Source organism: Arachis stenosperma, chromosome 10, assembly GCF_014773155.1.
Source record: "Arachis stenosperma cultivar V10309 chromosome 10, arast.V10309.gnm1.PFL2, whole genome shotgun sequence".
Lineage (NCBI taxonomy): Eukaryota > Viridiplantae > Streptophyta > Magnoliopsida > Fabales > Fabaceae > Arachis > Arachis stenosperma.
In genome coordinates, this window is record NC_080386.1 from 26,330,138 (window position 1) to 26,350,449 (window position 20,312).

Sequence of the window (20,312 nt, forward strand, 5' to 3'; positions counted from 1 at the left end):
AGATGTGACTGTGGTTACTTCCAGGCGTTACACTACCCATGTGCTCATGCTCTAGCCGTTTGCGCCTACTCGAGACTAGAGTGGGAACAGTATGTTGACTTGGTCTACCGGGTTGAGAGCGTATTTCGGGTCTACGAAATGGAATTCCAGCCAATGCCGGATGAGGAGATGTGGCCCCGTTACAAAGGACAATGTGTCCGTCCCAACCCCCTCCTACGACGCACACTTGAAGGACGTTCGGTGTCTACGAGGATTCGGAATGAGATGGACGAGATTGAGCCGGGACCCGATAAGCGGTGTGGCCTTTGCAGGCAATCAGGACATACAAGGCGGAATTGTCCCCACGCTTCCGCAAACTAGAATGCCATCATCCGTGTTTATTGTATTATCGCTTTGGAAGTTATTCCAGTTTTCTTGTACTAAAGAGTCGATGTTGTTTATTAGTGTGTTGTTGACTCCGGTTTGGGTCACGTGCGTTTTCAATGTAGACAAACTAATATCATATTAAAAGAAAGTGCGAACGTTAATAAAAAAACATGATGGAGGAACACTACGAGTACATGAAGAACACAAACGGTAAAACATACAGCAACAAGCGGGAACAAGACAACTAAACGGTAAAACTATAGCAGATAACAGCTAAAAGACTGCTAGTGGTGCTCGTGGCCAAGTCTGCCGCCTGTGCCACACGGAGGAGGTCGATTGTCCCGGCGGGGACGAGCATGATGTCCCTCGTCCTCGTCCAGGCTAACATCAGCCCCAGTGTAAGAAAGTCGTCGGCCCTGCATTTGCATAGGGTCGTACGGTCGTAGTGCAAACCCAGCTGTGTCCCCGATGGAGGTAGATCTCCTCCCTGCAGGCGCAGGATGCGTGTCAGTGTTGGATCGGGGCAGGGCGAGTGCAAGATCTGTTGGTGTATGCGGGGATGCTTGCTGAGGGATGAAATGGTCCAAACCGTCGAAAAACGAAGAGAAGTTTGTCCACCCAACTCTGTCCATAGAATCAATTAAGTCCTATGTACCTCCCTGTGATGAACCGCCAAATTCGTAGCTACTCTGATATGGCATAAAATGCTGAATGGAAAAAGGCTGGGGAGGCTCCGCTTGAACAAAAGGTTGCGGGTAGTAGTAGTCCCCAGGAATTGGGGGAGGCTGTGATGGAGCATGGTAACCCATGTCTTGCTCAACACCGGGCCGGTCTTCCTCTGGAAAAGCTTGCCTATCCTCCCCAGGGTCAGCATGTTCTTCAGCTCTGCCTCTGCGAGGACGGCGGTGACGATGGTCTCGGGGAACCGGCGGCAAGTTAACAACAGGGACTCTTCCATACTCTTCCGGTGCGCCGGCGGGGACAACTTCCTGCCTCGGATCATGGAATGCATCAGGGGCAGACAAAAACCTCCTTGGTCTGTCGCAGTACCACCTATAGTAATCTTGACTAGGACGTAACGTATCTGCACGATCAATGCGCAACCTGTATGCATCACCTCGCCGGTTTGCCCATACCTCAAACCACTCAGATAGTCTTACCGGCCACCATCCGTCATCATTGCGAGCCGATTGTCGATGGAAGGTATCAATATTAAGCGGAGGGTTTGGAGGTCCTTGCTTTCCCCCAAATTGACGCAACACTCGGTCAACATTTATGATCTCAATCCATCTGAAAAATATGAGAGGCACAACGGCGGTATAGAAATCTCCATGTGGGTGGCCGAGGAATTCAGCGGGAACTCTAGACAGAATCCGTAGGTCCATGTACGGTTGCCAAACAAACTACACATAAAAGAAACCTCTTCAGTAAAAGCATATACACAGTAGTTCGAAACATATTAATAACAACTAGCACCAACCTCATCCACATTCAGATTGTCCAACCTCAGACAGTGCCTCAATCTTTGGTGAAACTTGCTCCATAACCTCAAAGTACCACTAACAGGCTGACCATCAACAGGTAACCCTAACTGCATTGCTACATCCTCCAGGGTTATTGTACACTCGCCCCAAGGGAGATGGAAGGTATGTGTCTCCGGTCGCCATCGTTCGACCAAGGCACTAATAAGTGGATTGTCGTACTCGAAGCGCTTGATCAAAGAGGCCTGGTAGAATCCCGTGCGTCTCAGATAAGGCTCAAGCCTCTGCTGTCTAATTTCCATGCTTGGATCTGCAGGGTCTACCATGAAAACATCGACGAGCGTGCCATGAGGAGTAAGAACACGTGTCGGCTGCAACCAAAGGTAGCAAGAAATACAACAGCTCAAAATTCTCTAAAAAATTTTCTAAAAATGGAAAATATTATCTCTAGTAATCAATAACAACAACAATCAGCTAAATGACGTAAACTAACTTTATGAAATAAATGTGCCGCTATATGATGTTCATCCAACCGGTTCAAGTTCTCCTCTGCATTAACCCCTCCGCCACTCATATTAAAAATTTTTTTTCTCAGCACTGCCCTCCCAACCACCACCTCCTACCTTCCTTTTACCACTTACACAAAAAAAAATTTTTACCCTATGCCCCATTTAACCGTGCATCAGGTCCCCTCCCTCACAACCCTTTTATAATGATGTTGGCTCCCTTTCCAAGTGTCTCCTGCCTCCCAACATGACCAATGCATGTGCAGCTGCTACGTTGACCTCCAATTCGTGGGCGCCAGGGACGAGGTCCTCCAATTCGTTGGCGCCGCCAGCAGCTTGGGCCAATTCGCATGCAATGGCTCTGAGGTGCCCACCTCGTGTGCACCGTCACTGATGTTGCTCCATTTCGTGCATGGCGGCAACGAAATGAAGAAAGCTGCTCTCCTGCGCCATTTCGTTGGCGTCACCCATGAACTGATGGCAAATTCCATTTCTTGGTCAGCGGGCACGAATTGGAAATGCGTATTATAGGATCAATTTCAACCGGTGCGTATTTGAAGAATAAAAGCTACTCATATATTTAATTAGATAAAAAAGCCTGAATATCAGAGTAGATTAATCACATGACCTACACATATGCGGGCCATACCCTAATAAGCTTAATAGTCTAATAAGTGTCACTTTTAGTCAAATTTTTATTTTGGAATACGATCTTCTAAAATAAAAAATTAGTTAAATAATAAAATAAAAAATTAATCACTCTTAAATTAAAATAGCGAGACACATATTTTATAGAATTTATAAAATTAATAGTAATTATCTTTTTATTTTACTATTTTACCAATTCTCTCATTTTATAAAATAGATATTTTTACATCCAAACAATTTTAGGTCACGCGCTTTTCTTGTTTTCTTCTTTCGTTACATTCTTCTTCTTGTCTTCTTCTCTTCGCATTCTTCTTCGCGTTCCTCTTCCTCCTCATTCTCCTCTTTCTATTTCGTGTTCTTTCTTCTTCACATGTTTTCTTTTTATCGTCATTCTTTTGGTAAAGAAGCATTAGAAAGCGAGGAGGAAGAGTTTTGAATTGTGCAAAACAGAAATAAACCGAACATATTATTATGGTGAAACAATTGTATAGTATTGAGTGAACGAAATATAATCCATTATATAAAATCAAATTCAAACAGCATTCTGCATAATGAACCGAACACGTACTCATGGTTAAACAATTGTATAGTACTGATTGAACGAAACATAATCCGTTATATAAAATCAAATTCAAACAGCTTTCTGCATAATGAACCGAGTCAAACAACTTTCTTTATAATGAACTAAACACATACTCATGGTGAAACAATTGTATACTGAGTGAACGAAACATAATCTATTATATAAAATGAAATTCAAACAGCTTTCTGCATAATGAACCGAACACGTATTCATGGTGAAACAATTGTATAATACTAAGTGAACGAAACATAATCCATTATATAAAATCAAATTCAAACAGCTTTCTGCATAATGAACCGAACACGTACTCATGGTGAAACAATTGTATAGTACTGAATGAATGAAACATAATCTATTATATAAAATCAAATTCGAAACACCGCTTTCTACAATTTAGAGATCATCAACTCAATTCAGATTCAGAACCCTTACATCCATTCAATTCAATTCGATTAAAAAAACAATCCATTAGCAAAATGTTGGTGTTGTTGGTGATGACGATAACGAAAGAGGAGAAGAGGAGGAAGAAGAGAAGTAGAAGAAGAATCTGCGTGCGCGAAGAAGGAGGAAATATATACGTGAATTTGAAAGAAGATGACGTATGCATATATTTGAAAGAAGAGGAAGAAGCGCAGGGAAGAAAAAAAAGCAGGAAGAAGAAGATAAAGCACGTGTAATGACACTTTTTTAAAGAAAGTAATTTTTGTTAGTGTTGGACCTACTTGAATAAAATTTGAATGAAAAATACTTGAATGTGTAACGTAGGCCTTTATAGAATCCATATTCATTTATTTTTTTAAAAGTAATTTATTAAAACTAGTTTTTAAAATATACTTTTTTAAAAATTATAACACCCATATTTGATAAATCAAACTAAAAATAATTTTTAATAAATAAAAACAATTGTTAGGTAAAAATTTGTAAAATAAAAAAAACTATAATAGACATTAATATAAAAATAAATTAAAATAATTATTAATATAAAATTATATTAAACTTTTTAATTTTAATAAATACAAACTAACTTAAACGTTTTTTTAAAAACTACAAATACCAACACATAATTTTTTAATTTACCAAACTAAAACCCAATTCTAACAGTGACACTAAATTACTAAATACTAATAATTTGTAAACCGATAAAAAGGACAAACACAGCATGGCAAGAAACATCCATCTATTTTACCAGAGAAAAAATACTCTTAAGTAAACAGTGCAAATGCAAATACCTGTCAATTATAAAATACAAAGAATGAAGTGGCAGGCTGTTTTCCTACAAATAAAAAGGCTAATATGACAGGTTTAATATCAAAGCAAAAGTCTAGGGAATGACACAGAAGGATTCACACTTTTTGAGCAAAAAAATATATACAACTGTTCACTGCTGATGGGAACAAAGCAACGTGAAATTAGTCAAATTACAAATTTGTTAATAAGAATGTTTAATTAACTAACTAGAACTTAAATAGTTAAATGCAACATCCAATAAAATAAGTACATAGCACCACAGACCATGTTTAGCGATCACATCGCATACATCAAAAGTACTCCAGACATCAGCTGCAGATAGCAACTGTTGGTTTGTGATCTGACCTCTTACTCTTAAGCTCATAAAGCTAAACCAGTGAATTGCTGGGAAGTTTCTGAGAGTAATAAGAGGTGATAGACCATTTGGGTGTTGCTACTATTATGGCATAAACAAGCTTCCTCCGTAATTGTCATCTACGGCTGCCTACAAAATTAGAGCATGACATATGAAATATACGTTTTGATATGCACGAAACAGACTATCACTGAACTTCTATTAGATGGCCATCCATCATCTCAACACCCCCAATTTATATGCACAAGTTGCCTTGTAAACTATACCTGAAGGAATGGAAATATATCATTATATACACGGGAGAAAAATTGGGATTTCACTGCAAACCTGAAACCAAATTGTAAGTTACTGCAAATATTCTCAACAAAATAATAATCCAAAAAATATAAAGAGTAAAATGACTTTGGCTGCACAACCATTGCCTTTACATTATGCTTTTTACCAAATACTATTTTACCCACACAAATACCAAGCCCACATGGATATGATCCTGAAGATGGTTTGCACAGACAAGAAATTATATCAACAACAAACTGTACTCCTTTTTAGTCCAAAAATCAACAGAATTGATACTCATTAAATTTGTATAATGTATATGGAGAATGTGAGAAAAGGCATAAATAAATAATCTTTTTCAATACAGTATTGCTACCAAATTGCAAAATTAACATACCTTTTCAGAAGCCGAAAACAAATATAAATCTCTTCAATATCTCTCTCTATCTTCACTTTGACATATTGCTTCAGTAGCTCACACATGATGTTAACAGTTTCATCGTAAATCTCATGGGTAAGATCTAGGTGGTGAAACTCAGATAAAAATTGGGGTAAAACTGAAGATAACTGGCTATTAAACCCAGATCTATGATAGATTTCTCCGAGCTTCCTTAAGCAACTGCTGTCTTTAAACTTGTCCATCCAACTTGGAAGATTACCGGCCCAAAGACTGTCATTCAAAGCATAATTAACTGTTCCAGGACAATTCTTTGAAGTATCAACACCTACTGAATCCTGATTGATTCTACCAGGGCAAATGGCAGGAGTAGAGCAGAAATTTTGCGCCCTGTGTGCAGGAAGATGCTCAAGAATAACAGCTTTCAAATCCTCAGGAATTTGTTGTAACACTGAAGCATCAATTTGGCTTAAAGAAGAAGGCAATAAATCATCTCTTTCAATGTTCGAATTATGAGTAACTTGGGAACAGGATCCATGTCCTGAGCCAAGTACTCTTTCATGCTGCATTGCCTGTCAATAGATCATAATATATGTAACTAAATACAATATTTCTAGAAAAATCTTAAAATACTGCAAACAAAAATAACCAAGACAAAGATTGCTTCCCTTTCTAATAACTGTAATTGGTATTTAATTGCAATAAGCCACAATATAGACTGAGACTAGTTGTAGTGTCATGCAACAAACAATATGGATTCAATTCAATCACATGTAAGTCTCCCCTTTTCAAAAAGGAATTAATACGAACTGCTAAATTAATTAGCAACTGAAGAAAACAGCTAAAAACCTAATAAAATTTTCAAACTGATCATCTTGGTTCCAAAAAGCTAGAGAAAAAACCATGTGGACTAAATAGCTAACCTACAAGTTCTGTAAACTTGATAAGTTAGAGCAAGTTTTATTTATTTTTTCCTTAAAAGAATCTAATACATACAAAATTAAATAGAAGTTAATTGGCTAATAAACATGTGTCAGTAAAATGAACAGGTAAACAAATCTATCGAAAAAACTTGGATCCATCAAACCAAAATAATAAGACTAATAAAAATCAATAAGCCTTGGGAACATGAAAGATGGGTAGAAGCATATGAAAGATAGGTAGAAGCGAGCTTAATGAAGTAACTTTTAAAGCAAACCAGACACTCATCCAGTCTAGTATCAAACAGGTTGAAAAGAGAAAACCATACCTTATTTTCTGAAAAGATTTTATTTAGAGGAATAGGATCAGAATATGGAAGGTCCTCTTCTTTACATATAGCTGCTAACAGAAACAATTTGAATGCATGTATGACAAGTTTAACATTTGACCAACTTTAAAAGAGAAACGCTAACAAAATACAGAAAAGTTTACCATCATCCTCCAATGAGTTTCCTAGAGAGCTAGAACTCTCACATTTGCCTTTTCCTTTAGCAATAAAATCAATTAACTTCCCTCCATAAATTTCATTTAGTTCTGAAAATACTTCAGAGGGAAGATTTCTAATAACTTCCACATCAAGCTGACATAAAGGAGGTGGTGTTGAAATCGGATCACCACTAACATGGATATTTAGTATTTTATTGTCAATTTGAAATGAAGAGCCTTGTGAATGAATGCATCCATGACTTGAAGCACAATTCGCACAATCCGAATTGTGTTTGTTATGACCTGAAGAAAGAGAAACAAACAGAAGCTGTCTTCACAAATTCCACCACTAGTAAAATTCATAATGAAAATAAGAAACAAGAAATATATTATAAGCTGAATCAATAATCATGTTCTAAAGATTAGTATGCAATAAGTTAACTCTGTTTGGCAGCAATTTCAATTACCCATATGATATTTCTGTTTTTCCACACTTGCAGATCCTGAAGTAAGCCATGATTTCAAAGTATACTTCTCTGTACCTTCATGAAATAAGTAATGTTATACAACCCAAAAAGAGGAAAACAAAAACAAAGTTCAAAGCCCAGGAAAAGGACAAAATTCCCTATGCGCAGGGAAATGGAGAAAGATGGACATGCCAAGGTTAGAGATCTCATAAAAACATGAGTTTTCATTCAGTTCAGCAACTGGCATACCCTACAACTGTGTTATATACAACCAAATCATGCATTTTTACAGCAAAGTTAAGTTACACTTCACTCAGTATAATGCAGGTACCTTGCTTAGACGTATCTGCATTTTCAAGTCTGGAAACATGCAATCCAATACCGCGAATCTCTTTAACATCTATGTGAAATCAACAAAAGAAGAAAATGAATATGTTTGGATATCTAATTAGATCTTTATTGAACAGACCCTGATCCCCTACTAAAAGTATTCATCTGACACCAATTAACGTTTTGAGGAAGATAAACCAACATAACTTAGCACGTGAAGCTCTTTAAACATAAGCAACATTATAATGCCAGCATCAGATTTGTTATTTGATGCCAGCATCTGCACTTAAAATTCAGATTACAAGGTTACAACCATTTGAAAGTAATAGCTCAAACTAAAAGAAAAGAGCTTATATGAACTTAAGTGCTTGCATGCAAGCATTTAGTTTAGAATATGATAAACAATTAACAAGATGAAGGTCGGTGTCAAGGAGCTTTGAGTATAAAACCAAGACCAAGGGTTGTCATCAGCAATGCAAGTAAAACTGCATAACTTCTTGGTTAACATCCTTACTACATAGCTATATTAAGTACCACAAGTGTGCTTTAGTTCTTGACTCTCATTTACCAAAATTAAGGAGTGAAAGAATGAGTGTAAGTGAAAGAATGATTTTATATCTCTGATACAGCCACTCATGCTGACGCTTTGGACTTGAACCACGGACAAAGCAGTGATATAAATGTAACTATAAAGTTGAACTTAAGTAGATTACATTATTCTGAATCTCTCCATCTCCATAATATTTTATCCTCAATATCTATCTCCACTACCTTAACTTTCACTGCCTTCACTAAAAGCCGGTTTTGACCCCTAAAAAGAATGGTGCCAATTGATCCATGTAGCTACTGAACCAAAGAGGATTGTTTTTTAAGATAAAGGAACAAGTCCCTGACTTGCTAGTTATATATTTCAAAAAATAAAATGGTGGAAAACAATGCCAACGAAAGATTAAGCAGGCCAGAGTCCTCACCTATGTAAAAGCATCCAAGAAGTTGCTTTACTATTCGTTGAAGTATTTCCACATTTTCAGTTGCAAGAGGAATCTATCATGAGAAAATCACACAAAATCAGATATTAGAATAATTGAAAACCCTTAAAGAAAACAATAATATAGAGTATAGACATAAAACATGATTCAAGATTTACCGTTACAGAGTGACTCAAGTTTTCACAGTCCCCACAGCCCATAAACTTTGCAGGTTCATCAGCATCTTTTCTTCTCTTTTTTATCTAAATCATAGATCAAAAAATATTTATAAAGTTCAATTAGAATTAAAGAAGGTATAAATAAATATCATGCATGATAGTTTAAGAAATTAACCTGGACATTCAAAGCAGTTTACCAGTTGAAACAGATTAGAACAGAATGATCCAAAAATTAAATCTCACAAGCTAATTGTATAGTACCTTTAGAGTGAAAGTGCGCCCCTGTACTCCACAACATTGCAAACGCAACGAAACTTCCTTGCATAGGTTTATTAGGAAGTGTTCACACTGGAATATATTTTACGTTAATGTTGGGACAGATTCAGTTTTCCAAGGTTGTAAGATAAAAAGAAACTTAAGACTACAATACACGGTATAAGAGTACTAACATCTTTCATATCTCTGAACCTCACACCCCAATTAACATCCGCACCGATAGACTTACATTCCTACAGAATGGCAGATGATATCATTAAGAACCTTTAAACTGATATTAGACATCAGCTTATTAGAAAGACAGATTAATAAATAAATGAGTGAATCATATCGATACACTAGTATATATAATATTCATGCTACCTGGTATGTGATGTTATTATATAAACTATACTTCAAATAAATTGTATTCTTATATAAAAGAAACTCAATCTACAGCTTCAACTAGCTTGTTAGTCTTTGGCGAGCAGCTTCAAGTTTAAAATTAGGTTCGATTGTCAATTAATCAAGCTCAATTTTCGTGACTCGAGCTTAAATTTGGGCAAACTCAACTTAGCTCTCCCCGCTTCCACTTCTACACCCCCCCCCCCCCCAAAAAAAAAAATAATAATAATAATAATAATAGAACCGTGATTTCACGCCATATGTGCATATCACATCTTGTTAACCAGACAGTTATATCCTTTTAGTCATAGTCCAAGACCATTCTTACAGTTGTTAATCAAATCTAGACTACCATTAAAGAAAAGTTTGCACAGTAGGTCCTAAAATGAAAGAAAATAAAAGTTTATGACTTATAACACTTTGATCATAACTCGTGAACCATCTATCCCAGAAACTTAAACTTTTAGCTAAAGCATAGGAATGATTTTATATCCAATACGTCAAGCCTCTTTTGGGCTTCAAGTATGAACAAGGCACATGCTTATCATCCTTGTACTAAAATTCAATTTTTATTTAGAAGAGAGAGGCAAACAAGGATCGATTCTAAGGCTCTGAAACCATGTTTACCATCTACCCCAAAAGCTTACGCATTTATGTTGAGGCACAAATGGTTTTATGTCTAATAAGAAGTTAAGGAGATCTAACCTACCTCAAATCTGATGACAAATCAAGTTTGGATTTTAAAGCAAAGTATTAAGGACAAATGATAGGCTTTTCACTACCTGAATGATCCCTACTGATCGATAATCAATTCCTCTGCTATAATTCCACAGCATTTCCCCTGTTTTCATTCCATATTCCTTCTGCAGTGAGTTCTGTAAAAAAAAAGAAAGCAGGGATAAAATCTTGAATTTACAGATGTCAATGCCTTTAAATTATATAAACCAAAAGGAATGTTGAACATAGCTATGGAGTATAGAGGTACATGAACTAAGCTGCAAGAATACACAAGTTTGTGCAATGACTATATTCTTGAATAGAGAAGGGCTGCAACTTCTTTTTTTTATTTTCTTTGCTCGAAAGAACTTATCGTATCATATTATTATTGTCTTCAATATAATTTCCAAAGTTTCTGACGAAATTAGTTATTTCAACAGAGCATATATATTCACTTATGATAAGCCTTATAAATCCATGTGCCTTCCTAAACTCAAGGAATGAGAAAAATAGCTAAGACCACGGGGAATTGATTGATGACAGACAGAAAGCACTACAAATTGACATTATTAAGGAAGAATCAACAGAAATCTGTAGAACCTTGGAAATCATTCGCAACTGTCCACAAGTATGAACACTCTGCTTCTTTAATTTCTCTTGTAAAACATACCCTATACCAGGAAGAGCATCAACTGGAAGTTGATTTAAATGATCATCAACCTGAAAATGTAAAACTAAATAAGAGATAAGGTAATATTGATAATTTGATATATACCTGATATATACCACACCTCAACTATAATATCAAAATACTTAAGCTGAATGTAAGAAGTAGATTCTCTTGTTCAAAGTGAACTACAACAGCTAGAAATCACAAATGATAATATGATGTTAGTTAATGTCACAAATAAAGAGTATAGAAGGGATGTAGCCTGTTATATTCTGTTATAGGAGATGATAACTGCCTAGTTGTTACTTGTTAGTGACAACTATAACTGCTTTAGTGATCGATAGGACTAATCTACCCCTATGCAACCCACTATATATTCTGTTGTATCATTGATTCTCACACAGAATGATAATATCACAGATTAACACATTCTCTAATTCTCCAGATTCTCTCCTCCCTTTAAAAAATGCACAATATCAGCAGTGTATAGAGAAACAAGGGAATAAGTTGATCTTTAAAATGTTCTGAAAGCCAGATAAGATATATCGAAAACATTGAACATAAACTATCATAAGCTCTTCCTGGTGAACCATAAAGAGTCACTTCCAATAATACACAATATAAGTGAAACTTAGAATTATCACTTTTGAGCAAAATCTAAATACGTAATGGAACTTAATAGGAAGATAATCTCCACAACTACCAATTGCCATCAAGAACAAAAGAGCTATTTCTCATTTAAATGTTATAAATAAAGAATAATAGACAACAATAAAAAAAAAAAAAGAATAACAAGAGCACCAAGTACATCGATACTATGATCTGCAAATATACAAGGATACGAGATTCAGCATAAAATTCATGGCACAAACACTATTATCGCTAAATGAGATAAGTAAAATTTGCTTACGAACAAGAAAGAAAGATATAAGGTTGTGAATCACATAATACTCCAAAACATACTCTCTCTGGAGTTATGTAACATTGACCATTTGGTTTTGCGGTCCTAGTAGCAATACGAGCCATAAGCATATTCCCCCCTATACCAGCACTTGCTGTACACCTAGTGGTTTCATAGATCTCTTTTCTAATTGATGAAGCCAAAAGTTCAGGATCTTCAACCATAGCATCTGTGAAGTCCAAAAATGCTTCATCACAGCTTACAGCCTACATCAAGTAGCAGTTAAAGGACTAAAGAGATATCAACTAACTACTTTATGCTATGCACTTTGAGAACACCCAACAAGACCTGCACTTTGTTGCAATGCCGATGCAATATACTATAAAATTGATCAGCTACCTGCAAGTTATCCAAATAAGAGAGATGGTGGTAAAAATCAACTGTAAAGGGGGAAAGGGAGCACAGAATGATACGCCATAAAGCATAATATTCTGCTCTGTAAGTTATTCAACTATGCATCCTGTAACTGCTTACTTCCTCATAAGCTTCAAAGTTGTATGGAAAGGTAACAAGATGGGGACAAAGAGCCTTGGCATCTCGAACAAACATACCAGCTCTGATACCTAGCAGCAACATAGAGCATAGTTTGATACCAAAAAACTGAGCAAACAATATGGCTGATTGAGTTATATATAAATTGGTATATATCCAACCATAACTACGAGCTGGGTAATTTGCAGAGGAAATCTCAGATGTTCCCTTCGAATTATTTGAGTGACATACAGCTACAGGCTTGTCCAACAACGCAGGTTTGTTTCTGATAACCACAGAAACGAAAAAGCAGTCCTGGGGCAGCACACACAGTATTCAAACACATTATTCTTAAAGTTTAAGCCCATAATGCAGGTATTAGTAAAAAAAAGGCAAAAAAATAAAACTGGGATGGGAGTGCTAATTTTTAAAAGTCAAACTTACATATCTTCGTATGATACAGTTGACATATTTATTCAAAATCCAAATCAAAAGTAAAATGACAACAATAATTTATATTCAACAACCTCAAATGTAAAGCTTACCATGTCAACATGAAGGATAACCGACTTAATATCGGATTTATTACTGTTAGAAATTCCATTATTCAGACCAGTAGACAACGTTGGGAACCGTTTTCGATACCGTTGTCTCCAGGTTCCTATAAAGTGAAGTCGTGAATTCTACATATACCAAACTTCAATCAGGATGTTACACCATAAAATCACCAATAATAATAATAAGAAGAATAATAATGGCAACGGCAAGATTATGACGATGTAAGACAAGAAAATCAAGGAAATAAAGTGAGAAGCAAGTCAATATCATATCAGTACATCACATGTGCATCCTTCCTTATATATGAGAGAAAGGGGCCACTGATTCATTGTTCACCCTCAACCCAAACCGAAAAACAAAAATCAGCTTTCCATTCACCTTATCTATTGAAGTTGAAGACATTATATTTTGATGTAATAAACAACTTTATCATTGGAGCTTATGTTCGAGTTTCCTGATAAATTTTGCATAATATTATATATCCAAATGGTTAACATATGGTATATCGAGCATATAAGATAACAAATGAATGGGCCCGGAAAATTTGCCAACAAAGTCATCATTTTTCCAAGCAATATACAAAGATCTAAACTTCTTCCAAAATCAATACCTTGAAATAATTTTCTACAAAATTGGGGTCTGTAAGAGTTGAATGACATTGTTTAGAGGATCCAGTGGCTTCAGAACTTGGAAATTGATGTACAATCTGGTTATCTGAGCAGGGAATACTAACTGATGTAGAAGGTTCTTCATAAGTAGGATCAAGCTCCCCTTCAATGTTTCTTTCATTATTAGTTTCTGAACTGTCTGCTTCTGCAAGCTTTTCTTCATCACATATTACTCTTTCACTGATAGGCTCTTCCATCATAAATACATCAGTTTTCTTGGAGGAAATATCATTCGATTCATTACTGATTTGCCTGCAAACTTCAACCATCTCCCCAACTTCAGATGGGTGTCTCTTCTTCAGTTGGCCAACCCTTGGGAATGAATCTTCAACGTCTGGTTCTACTTGACAAAGGGCATTTGTAAAAGTGTCCTCTGATATCTTGCTACTTTTCAATGTGAAGAATGCTGACAGTTTTGGTTGGTTACTAGCAACCTGCTCAAGTTGATAAGGCACCCCTGGAAAAGCAAAATGAAGGTTTAGTCACTCTCAGTCCATTTTCACTCCCATAAAAATATATGGCAGAATTTATTTGCTGATGAAGATGAAATCAATATAGGTGCATGAAAAATGCAAGAACATACAGCTTAAGAGTCTGTTAGCAGCAATTGAATCTAAAATCCAAGTGGGTTTTACTACTGGCAGTCCTGCACTGAAGGCTCTGCATTGGACCAGCCAATAATTAAAATCATGGATAAGAAAAAACAGGATTAAACCTCAAAATTGAAATGACTTGATCAAACCTGATGTTCTTAACTTTACTGTCAGGAAGATTGCTGCAGATGATATGTGTGACACAATGTCTTGAGAAATAATTCTCGAACCTTCCACCATACTTTAACATGTAGCCCCGCAGCTCCTATAACATGTTGGTTATTAACGTCAAGTCATCCCTTTGTTTTACCGAACCAAAACAAACTACAACTGAATCAAACTTAGAATTTCATTCTGCACTAAGCCCAAAAGAAGGAAAGCTAATCTCAACCATATTGTTATTTGATATTTAAATTTAACAGAGAAGGGTACATGGATAAACAGAATAAAAAACAGAAAAGGAAAAAAAGGCACTAACCTGGCTGGAAGGGACCGTGAAACCATCAACAAATATAGAAACTCCACTGAAAATTGGTTTCCGAGCAGCAGATGCGGAAGCTTCGGAGTCGAATTGGTTCTGAAGTTTGCAATTCTTGTGTGCCATATAACTGCATATATATTAGCGGGAGATAGCAAAAGGCCGAAGAGCATGGAAGGATATTGAGAATGATAAATGAATGAGTCCGGAAATACCTGCTGAAATCAGAGAACGGGGATTTTCGAGAGGAGCAGGAGGAGGCAGAGAGGGACTTTGAGCCCCAAGCGACGCCTAGGGTTTTCTGGTTGGCGTTGTTGGCGGTGGCATTCTTCTTCCTTTTCTTAGAATTAGAGTGATGAGTGGAAGACGAGGAATTGGAGAGACGCAAGTCCATATTCACTGTGGTCTGCAATGGGAAATGAGCTGCGGAAGGAAGAGCGCTTCGTTTGCTTCTTCTACAAACCAACAACAACAACGCCGCCTCCTTTTCAAATCAAACTTAGCGCCAGGCAGCGCGACAACCACTTTACCATTGTTTACTGGTGGATGATACAATACTTTTTAGGAAAAGAACGAGGAAACAATAGAATTTAGCATATAATCCATATAATGGAGTTTAATTGAAATTTAAATTAAATTATGGGTTATTAATTAATTTTGTATTATTTTTAATTTGAAATTTGAGATAATTTAATTGTACTCTTAATTATAGATTCTAATCAACTAATTAGATTAAAACGCCCACCTCATCTTCTCAACGATCATATGGCTGCTCCATGCAGGATCTTTCTATCTCCCAGAGCAGTCCACTGCCCAGTGCTGTCTCCTATTGATCGGTTTCCTTTTTCTCCTTCATCTACAATCGACAACGCCACCCTCTCGTCCGCACAGAACGCAGTCGGTGTTCACTCCTTTAGAAAGACAGAATCGCAAGAAGAACGTGTTGCAAGCGAGGGTTCTCCTTTGTGCACATCACCTAGCCAAAATTCATTAATGGAGGTCGATATAGTTGAACCGTTAGTTTGGTAGCCTCTGACGTTTCTGAAAATTTATCATACGAATAAGAAAACTTAGCCGCCGATGTCGCATGCCACGGTCTCAAGTTGAACAAGGTGAGCAATTAGAATCCTCAAATTCTGCCATGGATGTTTATTTCGCGTTTAATTTTTATGTTTAGTCACAATGTAAATGAGTTCTTTGATTGTATGTTTATTGAAACATGCAATTATAATCAATGAGTTGAGATGCAACTAAAGTTATGTTTGTTTTATATTTAATAGTATGATTATATGCATTGAGGATTAGCTGAAATTAAGTAATCATTTTATGGTTATATGATTATATCCAGGAAGCATATTTTCGTACGTGTTTTTGTATATGAAGTTATGCTGTCTTCATGTTAAATGGCATATTTATTTGCTAATCATCCTATTATGGACTTATGTGTTTATATGGATGATGGGATAGCATAATTTAATTTTTTGGTATGCTTATATCAATTCATTTTTATCTACGGTGTGCGTATATTATCCCTACATGATGATCATGTAAGTATGTAAAATAGATAAATATAGTGTGATGCAGTGGCTGAATTTGTTTACTGAATTGAAGGGAATGCTACTTGTATTTGCAACATGCTATATGCTCATAGCTTCCTGCATATTATTTTAATATTTTTCATGCTTATAGGAATATATGGTTATGTGTATCCTACATTTGCATAGATTAACCAATTATGAAGTTATTTGAGTGGTTTATAATGAATAGTGTGCTTATATTCTTCCTGCATCTGAAGAGTAGAGTGTGTGTATCTAAATATACAGGAAAAGAATTTTTTTCATGGAGTGAAAAAAGAAGCCAGTAAAGGTAGATTAAGGCCCTTAAATAATAGCCAAAATGAAATAAATAATTTTACATGATTTTCATTGAATGAAAAAAAAAACAACTAAAGGATGGAAATTAATTAAATAATACATGAAATGAATAAAATAATTCTCATGGTTTGATTTGTAGCTGTTGATGTGTTTTCGGTGATTGTTTTAGAGATTTTATTTAAATGAGTTTTGATAAGGATCTTCCTCCTTTTGGTTACTCTGTTTGTTTTGGAATTATAGGTTATGTAGTTGTCGGATGTTATGGATGTTGGAAATGAAGAGATGGAGCCTGGTGATGAGGTACTGGAGTCTAGCTTAATTTTGTGTAGTCATAATGTTCATGTTTGATTTGATAACTAATGGTAATTAATTTTTCTTTCGGATTAATATAAAATACAGTTACCAGATCATGGTAACCTACAAGAAGACGAGATACCAAGAGTTGGAATGCGGTTTGCTCAGTTACAGATGGCGCATGACTTTTATGTGACCTATGCAAAGAAAGCTGGATTTGCAACTAAGATAAGGACGATAACATTTGACAAGATCACAAAGACTTCCATTAATCAAGCTATACACTGTAATCGCGACGGGATCCGCGAGTCTCGTGTTAAAGCACCAACGCGGAAGAATACGATTTCAGCTATTGGGTGCAAGGCAAGGATATGTGTAAAGTTTGATAAAGAGATGCAAGATTGGGTTTTGTTCAAGGTTGACTTGATGCACTCACACCCCTGTTCACCAAGAAAGGCAGTGCACTACCATGAGTATAGGCAGCTGACCATGCATGCGAAGTGTGTGATTGAGAATAATGATGAGGCTGGGATTCGTCCAAATAAGACATTCCTTGCTTTGTCAAATGAGGCTGGTGGCTCCTCTAACTTGGGATTCTCAGAGAAGGATTTAAGAAAATATATAACAGCAAGGCTCCACAATAGCAACGTGAATGCGGATGTCAGGGAGATGATGAGCTACTTCATGAGAATGAAGGACATTAATCCAAACTTCTTTTACGTGGTGAAGTTGGACGAGGAGTGTAAATTTAAGAGTGCAATATGGGTTGATGCAAGGTGTAGGGCATCGTATGAATACTGTGGAGACGTCGTGTCAGTTGATAGCACATATAGTACAAATAGGTATGTAGTAGTTAAGTTGTTTTTTCCTTCTCTTGATAAAACGCTATTCGATTGTGATTGGCATTTCTTACTTCTGTTTGGTTTTTCTGGCAGGCATGGATTACCGTTTGTGTCGTTCGTTGGGGTCAACCACCATGGTAAGTCGACCCTCCTCGGTTGTGCTTTGTTGGGGAATGAAGAAATCGGAAGTTATGAGTGGGTTTTTAGCCAATGGGTGAAGTGCATGGGAACTGCTCCAAAGTGTATCATAACCGATCAATGTCGATCCCTTTACCGTGCGATAAAAAATACTTTACCCGACACACGCCACCGGTGGTGCATTTGGCATATTATGAATAAACTACCTTGCAAGCTTAGGGGTTACCGCCGGTACGGAGCTTTGTATGGTGACCTAAACGACATTGTGTGGAACTCTCGGACGGAGGAGTCATTTGAAGATGACTGGACTGATTTTATAGATGAGTACAACTTACATAACAACACATGGCTGTCAAGTTTGTTATTGTACGATTACTTCTCATGCTTTAATTGCAATTGGTCGGCATCTAAATGTTTAGTTTATCAGTAATTTTGGATGACAATTAGTTGGATGTTCGTTATAGCAAACATTTGGATGTTTAATATATCAGTGATTGTGGATGGTCATTTCTCAGGTGTAGTAATATGTTTGGTGTAAGCTTTCTATGCTTAATTTTGGATTATTTATTTCTTGTAGATCTGTATGATGACCGACACATGTGGGTCCCAATATACTTCAAGGGTGAATTTTGGGCAGGAATGCAGAGTACGCAAAGGAGTGAGAGCATGCACGCATTCTACGGTGGATACTTACACAGTAAAACTAGATTGGTTCAATTTGTTCATGAATATGACAATGTGCTTGGAGTCAAAAAGCAGAAGGAACTGGAGGATGATGCTGCAGACTCGAGGGGGGTCATCCCTTTTGCAACGACCTCGCCTATGGAGAAACAGTTTCAGCAAGAGTATACCACGAGCATTTTTAGGGATGTTCAAACTGAGTTTGTGAAGAAGGCTAACTGCAGAATTTTTGTAGTTGATGAACAGGGTCCATTGATCTGCGTGAAGGTGGAAGAGGAGAAACTACTCAACGATACTATTCTATGCGTTCCGTACGATGTTCACTTTGATCGTTCCACACAGGAGCTTCGTTGTGAGTGCAATCTTTTTGAGAGTTCAGCTGTGTTGTGCTGTCACTGCCTTGAAGTTTTCCATTTGTATAAAGTGTACAAAGTACCTTCCTGTTATGTTCTTCCTCGATGGAGCAAAAAGATAAAGCGCAAGCATACGTATGTCAAAAGTAGCCATGATGTCAGTCGGTCGGATGAGAGTCATGTTGCATTCAGGGGACTGTGTGCACACTTCTATAATGTTGCTCAAGAGTTCGTCGGTGACGATGAAGAAACAGCACTGCTGCATGTTGCTTTGGAAGAAACAAGGGCCAAGTTGGCTACGCACCGTGCCAAAAGAGGTCCAAGAGCGTGGCAGAGACTCAGACCAACATTGGCTCACAGAGTTCGAACGATGTCAGTGTTAATGACATCCAAGCACCATCGAAGGTCACCACAAAGGGCAGGCCAAAGAGTAAGAGGCTCGGCTCTGCCCTTGAGAAGTCCATCAAGAATTCAAGATGGAGAAAACAAAAGAATTCACCATCGGTATATATTTGGCTTAATCTCAACTTTGTATGTTTATTTGGTATAGTGCTCTCCTAGAACATAACTATTGGACTTTTTCTTTTTTTTTGGCAGGTGGTTCGTCCGCACACACTTCAAGATATAAACCATTGTGCTGTTTCTGGCCTGAATGTTCCCGAACAAGCCGGTGATTTCATGTCTTTGTTAAGCTCCTTGGTTGCGCGAAATTGTGAACAATACTTTTCACAACTCTCATAATCCCTGGTCATGAACTCCAAAAACTTGGTGGTTCAATTCCATGGCATTACACAACTTCGCACAACTAACCAGCAAGTGCACTGGGTCGTCCAAGTAATACCTTACGTGAGTAAGGGTCGATCCCACGGAGATTGTTAGCATTGAAGCAAGCTATGGTCATCTTGTAAATCTTAGTCAGGCAAACTCAAATGTATATGGTGATGAACGAAAATAATATAAAGATAAAGATAGTGATACTTATGTATATCATTGGTGTAAGAGCTTCAGACAAGTGTATGAAGATGCCTTCCCTTCCGTCTCTCTGCTTTCCTACTGCCTTCTTCCAATCCTTTCTTACTCCTTTCCATGGCAAGCTCGTGTAGGGTTTCACTGTTGTCAGCAGCTACCTCCCATCCGCGCAGT

At 36.9% G+C, this 20,312-nt stretch overlaps 2 protein-coding genes across 6 annotated transcripts; one reads left to right on the forward strand and one right to left on the reverse strand.

Moving 5' to 3' along the window:
- Positions 1 to 4,864: 4,864 nt before the first annotated feature.
- Positions 4,865 to 15,534, reverse strand: LOC130955743 (DNA repair protein REV1). Of its 5 annotated transcripts, none has more exons than XM_057882695.1 (23): positions 15,203 to 15,534; positions 14,988 to 15,117; positions 14,659 to 14,774; positions 14,500 to 14,576; positions 13,859 to 14,373; positions 13,236 to 13,373; positions 12,873 to 13,005; positions 12,694 to 12,782; positions 12,508 to 12,558; positions 12,222 to 12,425; positions 11,189 to 11,308; positions 10,654 to 10,746; positions 9,661 to 9,720; positions 9,473 to 9,559; positions 9,212 to 9,295; positions 9,036 to 9,108; positions 8,066 to 8,134; positions 7,735 to 7,803; positions 7,274 to 7,570; positions 7,110 to 7,180; positions 5,861 to 6,432; positions 5,454 to 5,514; positions 4,865 to 5,316 (listed from the first exon to the last, which is right to left on the reverse strand). In XM_057882695.1, the coding sequence occupies exons 1-23, from the start codon at positions 15,379 to 15,381 to the stop codon at positions 5,272 to 5,274; spliced, it is 3,333 nt and encodes a 1,110-aa protein (XP_057738678.1). In that variant the 5' UTR covers positions 15,382 to 15,534; the 3' UTR covers positions 4,865 to 5,271. The 5 variants fall into 5 exon arrangements, with proteins under 5 accessions (XP_057738678.1, XP_057738677.1, XP_057738679.1 ...); XM_057882694.1 differs by having other exon boundaries at positions 7,735 to 7,805; positions 8,062 to 8,134; XM_057882696.1 differs by lacking the exon at positions 12,508 to 12,558 and having other exon boundaries at positions 7,735 to 7,805; positions 8,062 to 8,134.
- A 218-nt stretch (positions 15,535 to 15,752) lies between these two features.
- Positions 15,753 to 19,719, forward strand: LOC130956915 (protein FAR1-RELATED SEQUENCE 6-like). The gene is made up of 6 exons (XM_057883851.1): positions 15,753 to 15,942; positions 17,001 to 17,017; positions 17,111 to 17,161; positions 17,261 to 17,997; positions 18,091 to 18,491; positions 18,713 to 19,719. The coding sequence occupies exons 1-6, from the start codon at positions 15,753 to 15,755 to the stop codon at positions 19,717 to 19,719; spliced, it is 2,403 nt and encodes an 800-aa protein (XP_057739834.1).
- Positions 19,720 to 20,312: the final 593 nt, after the last annotated feature.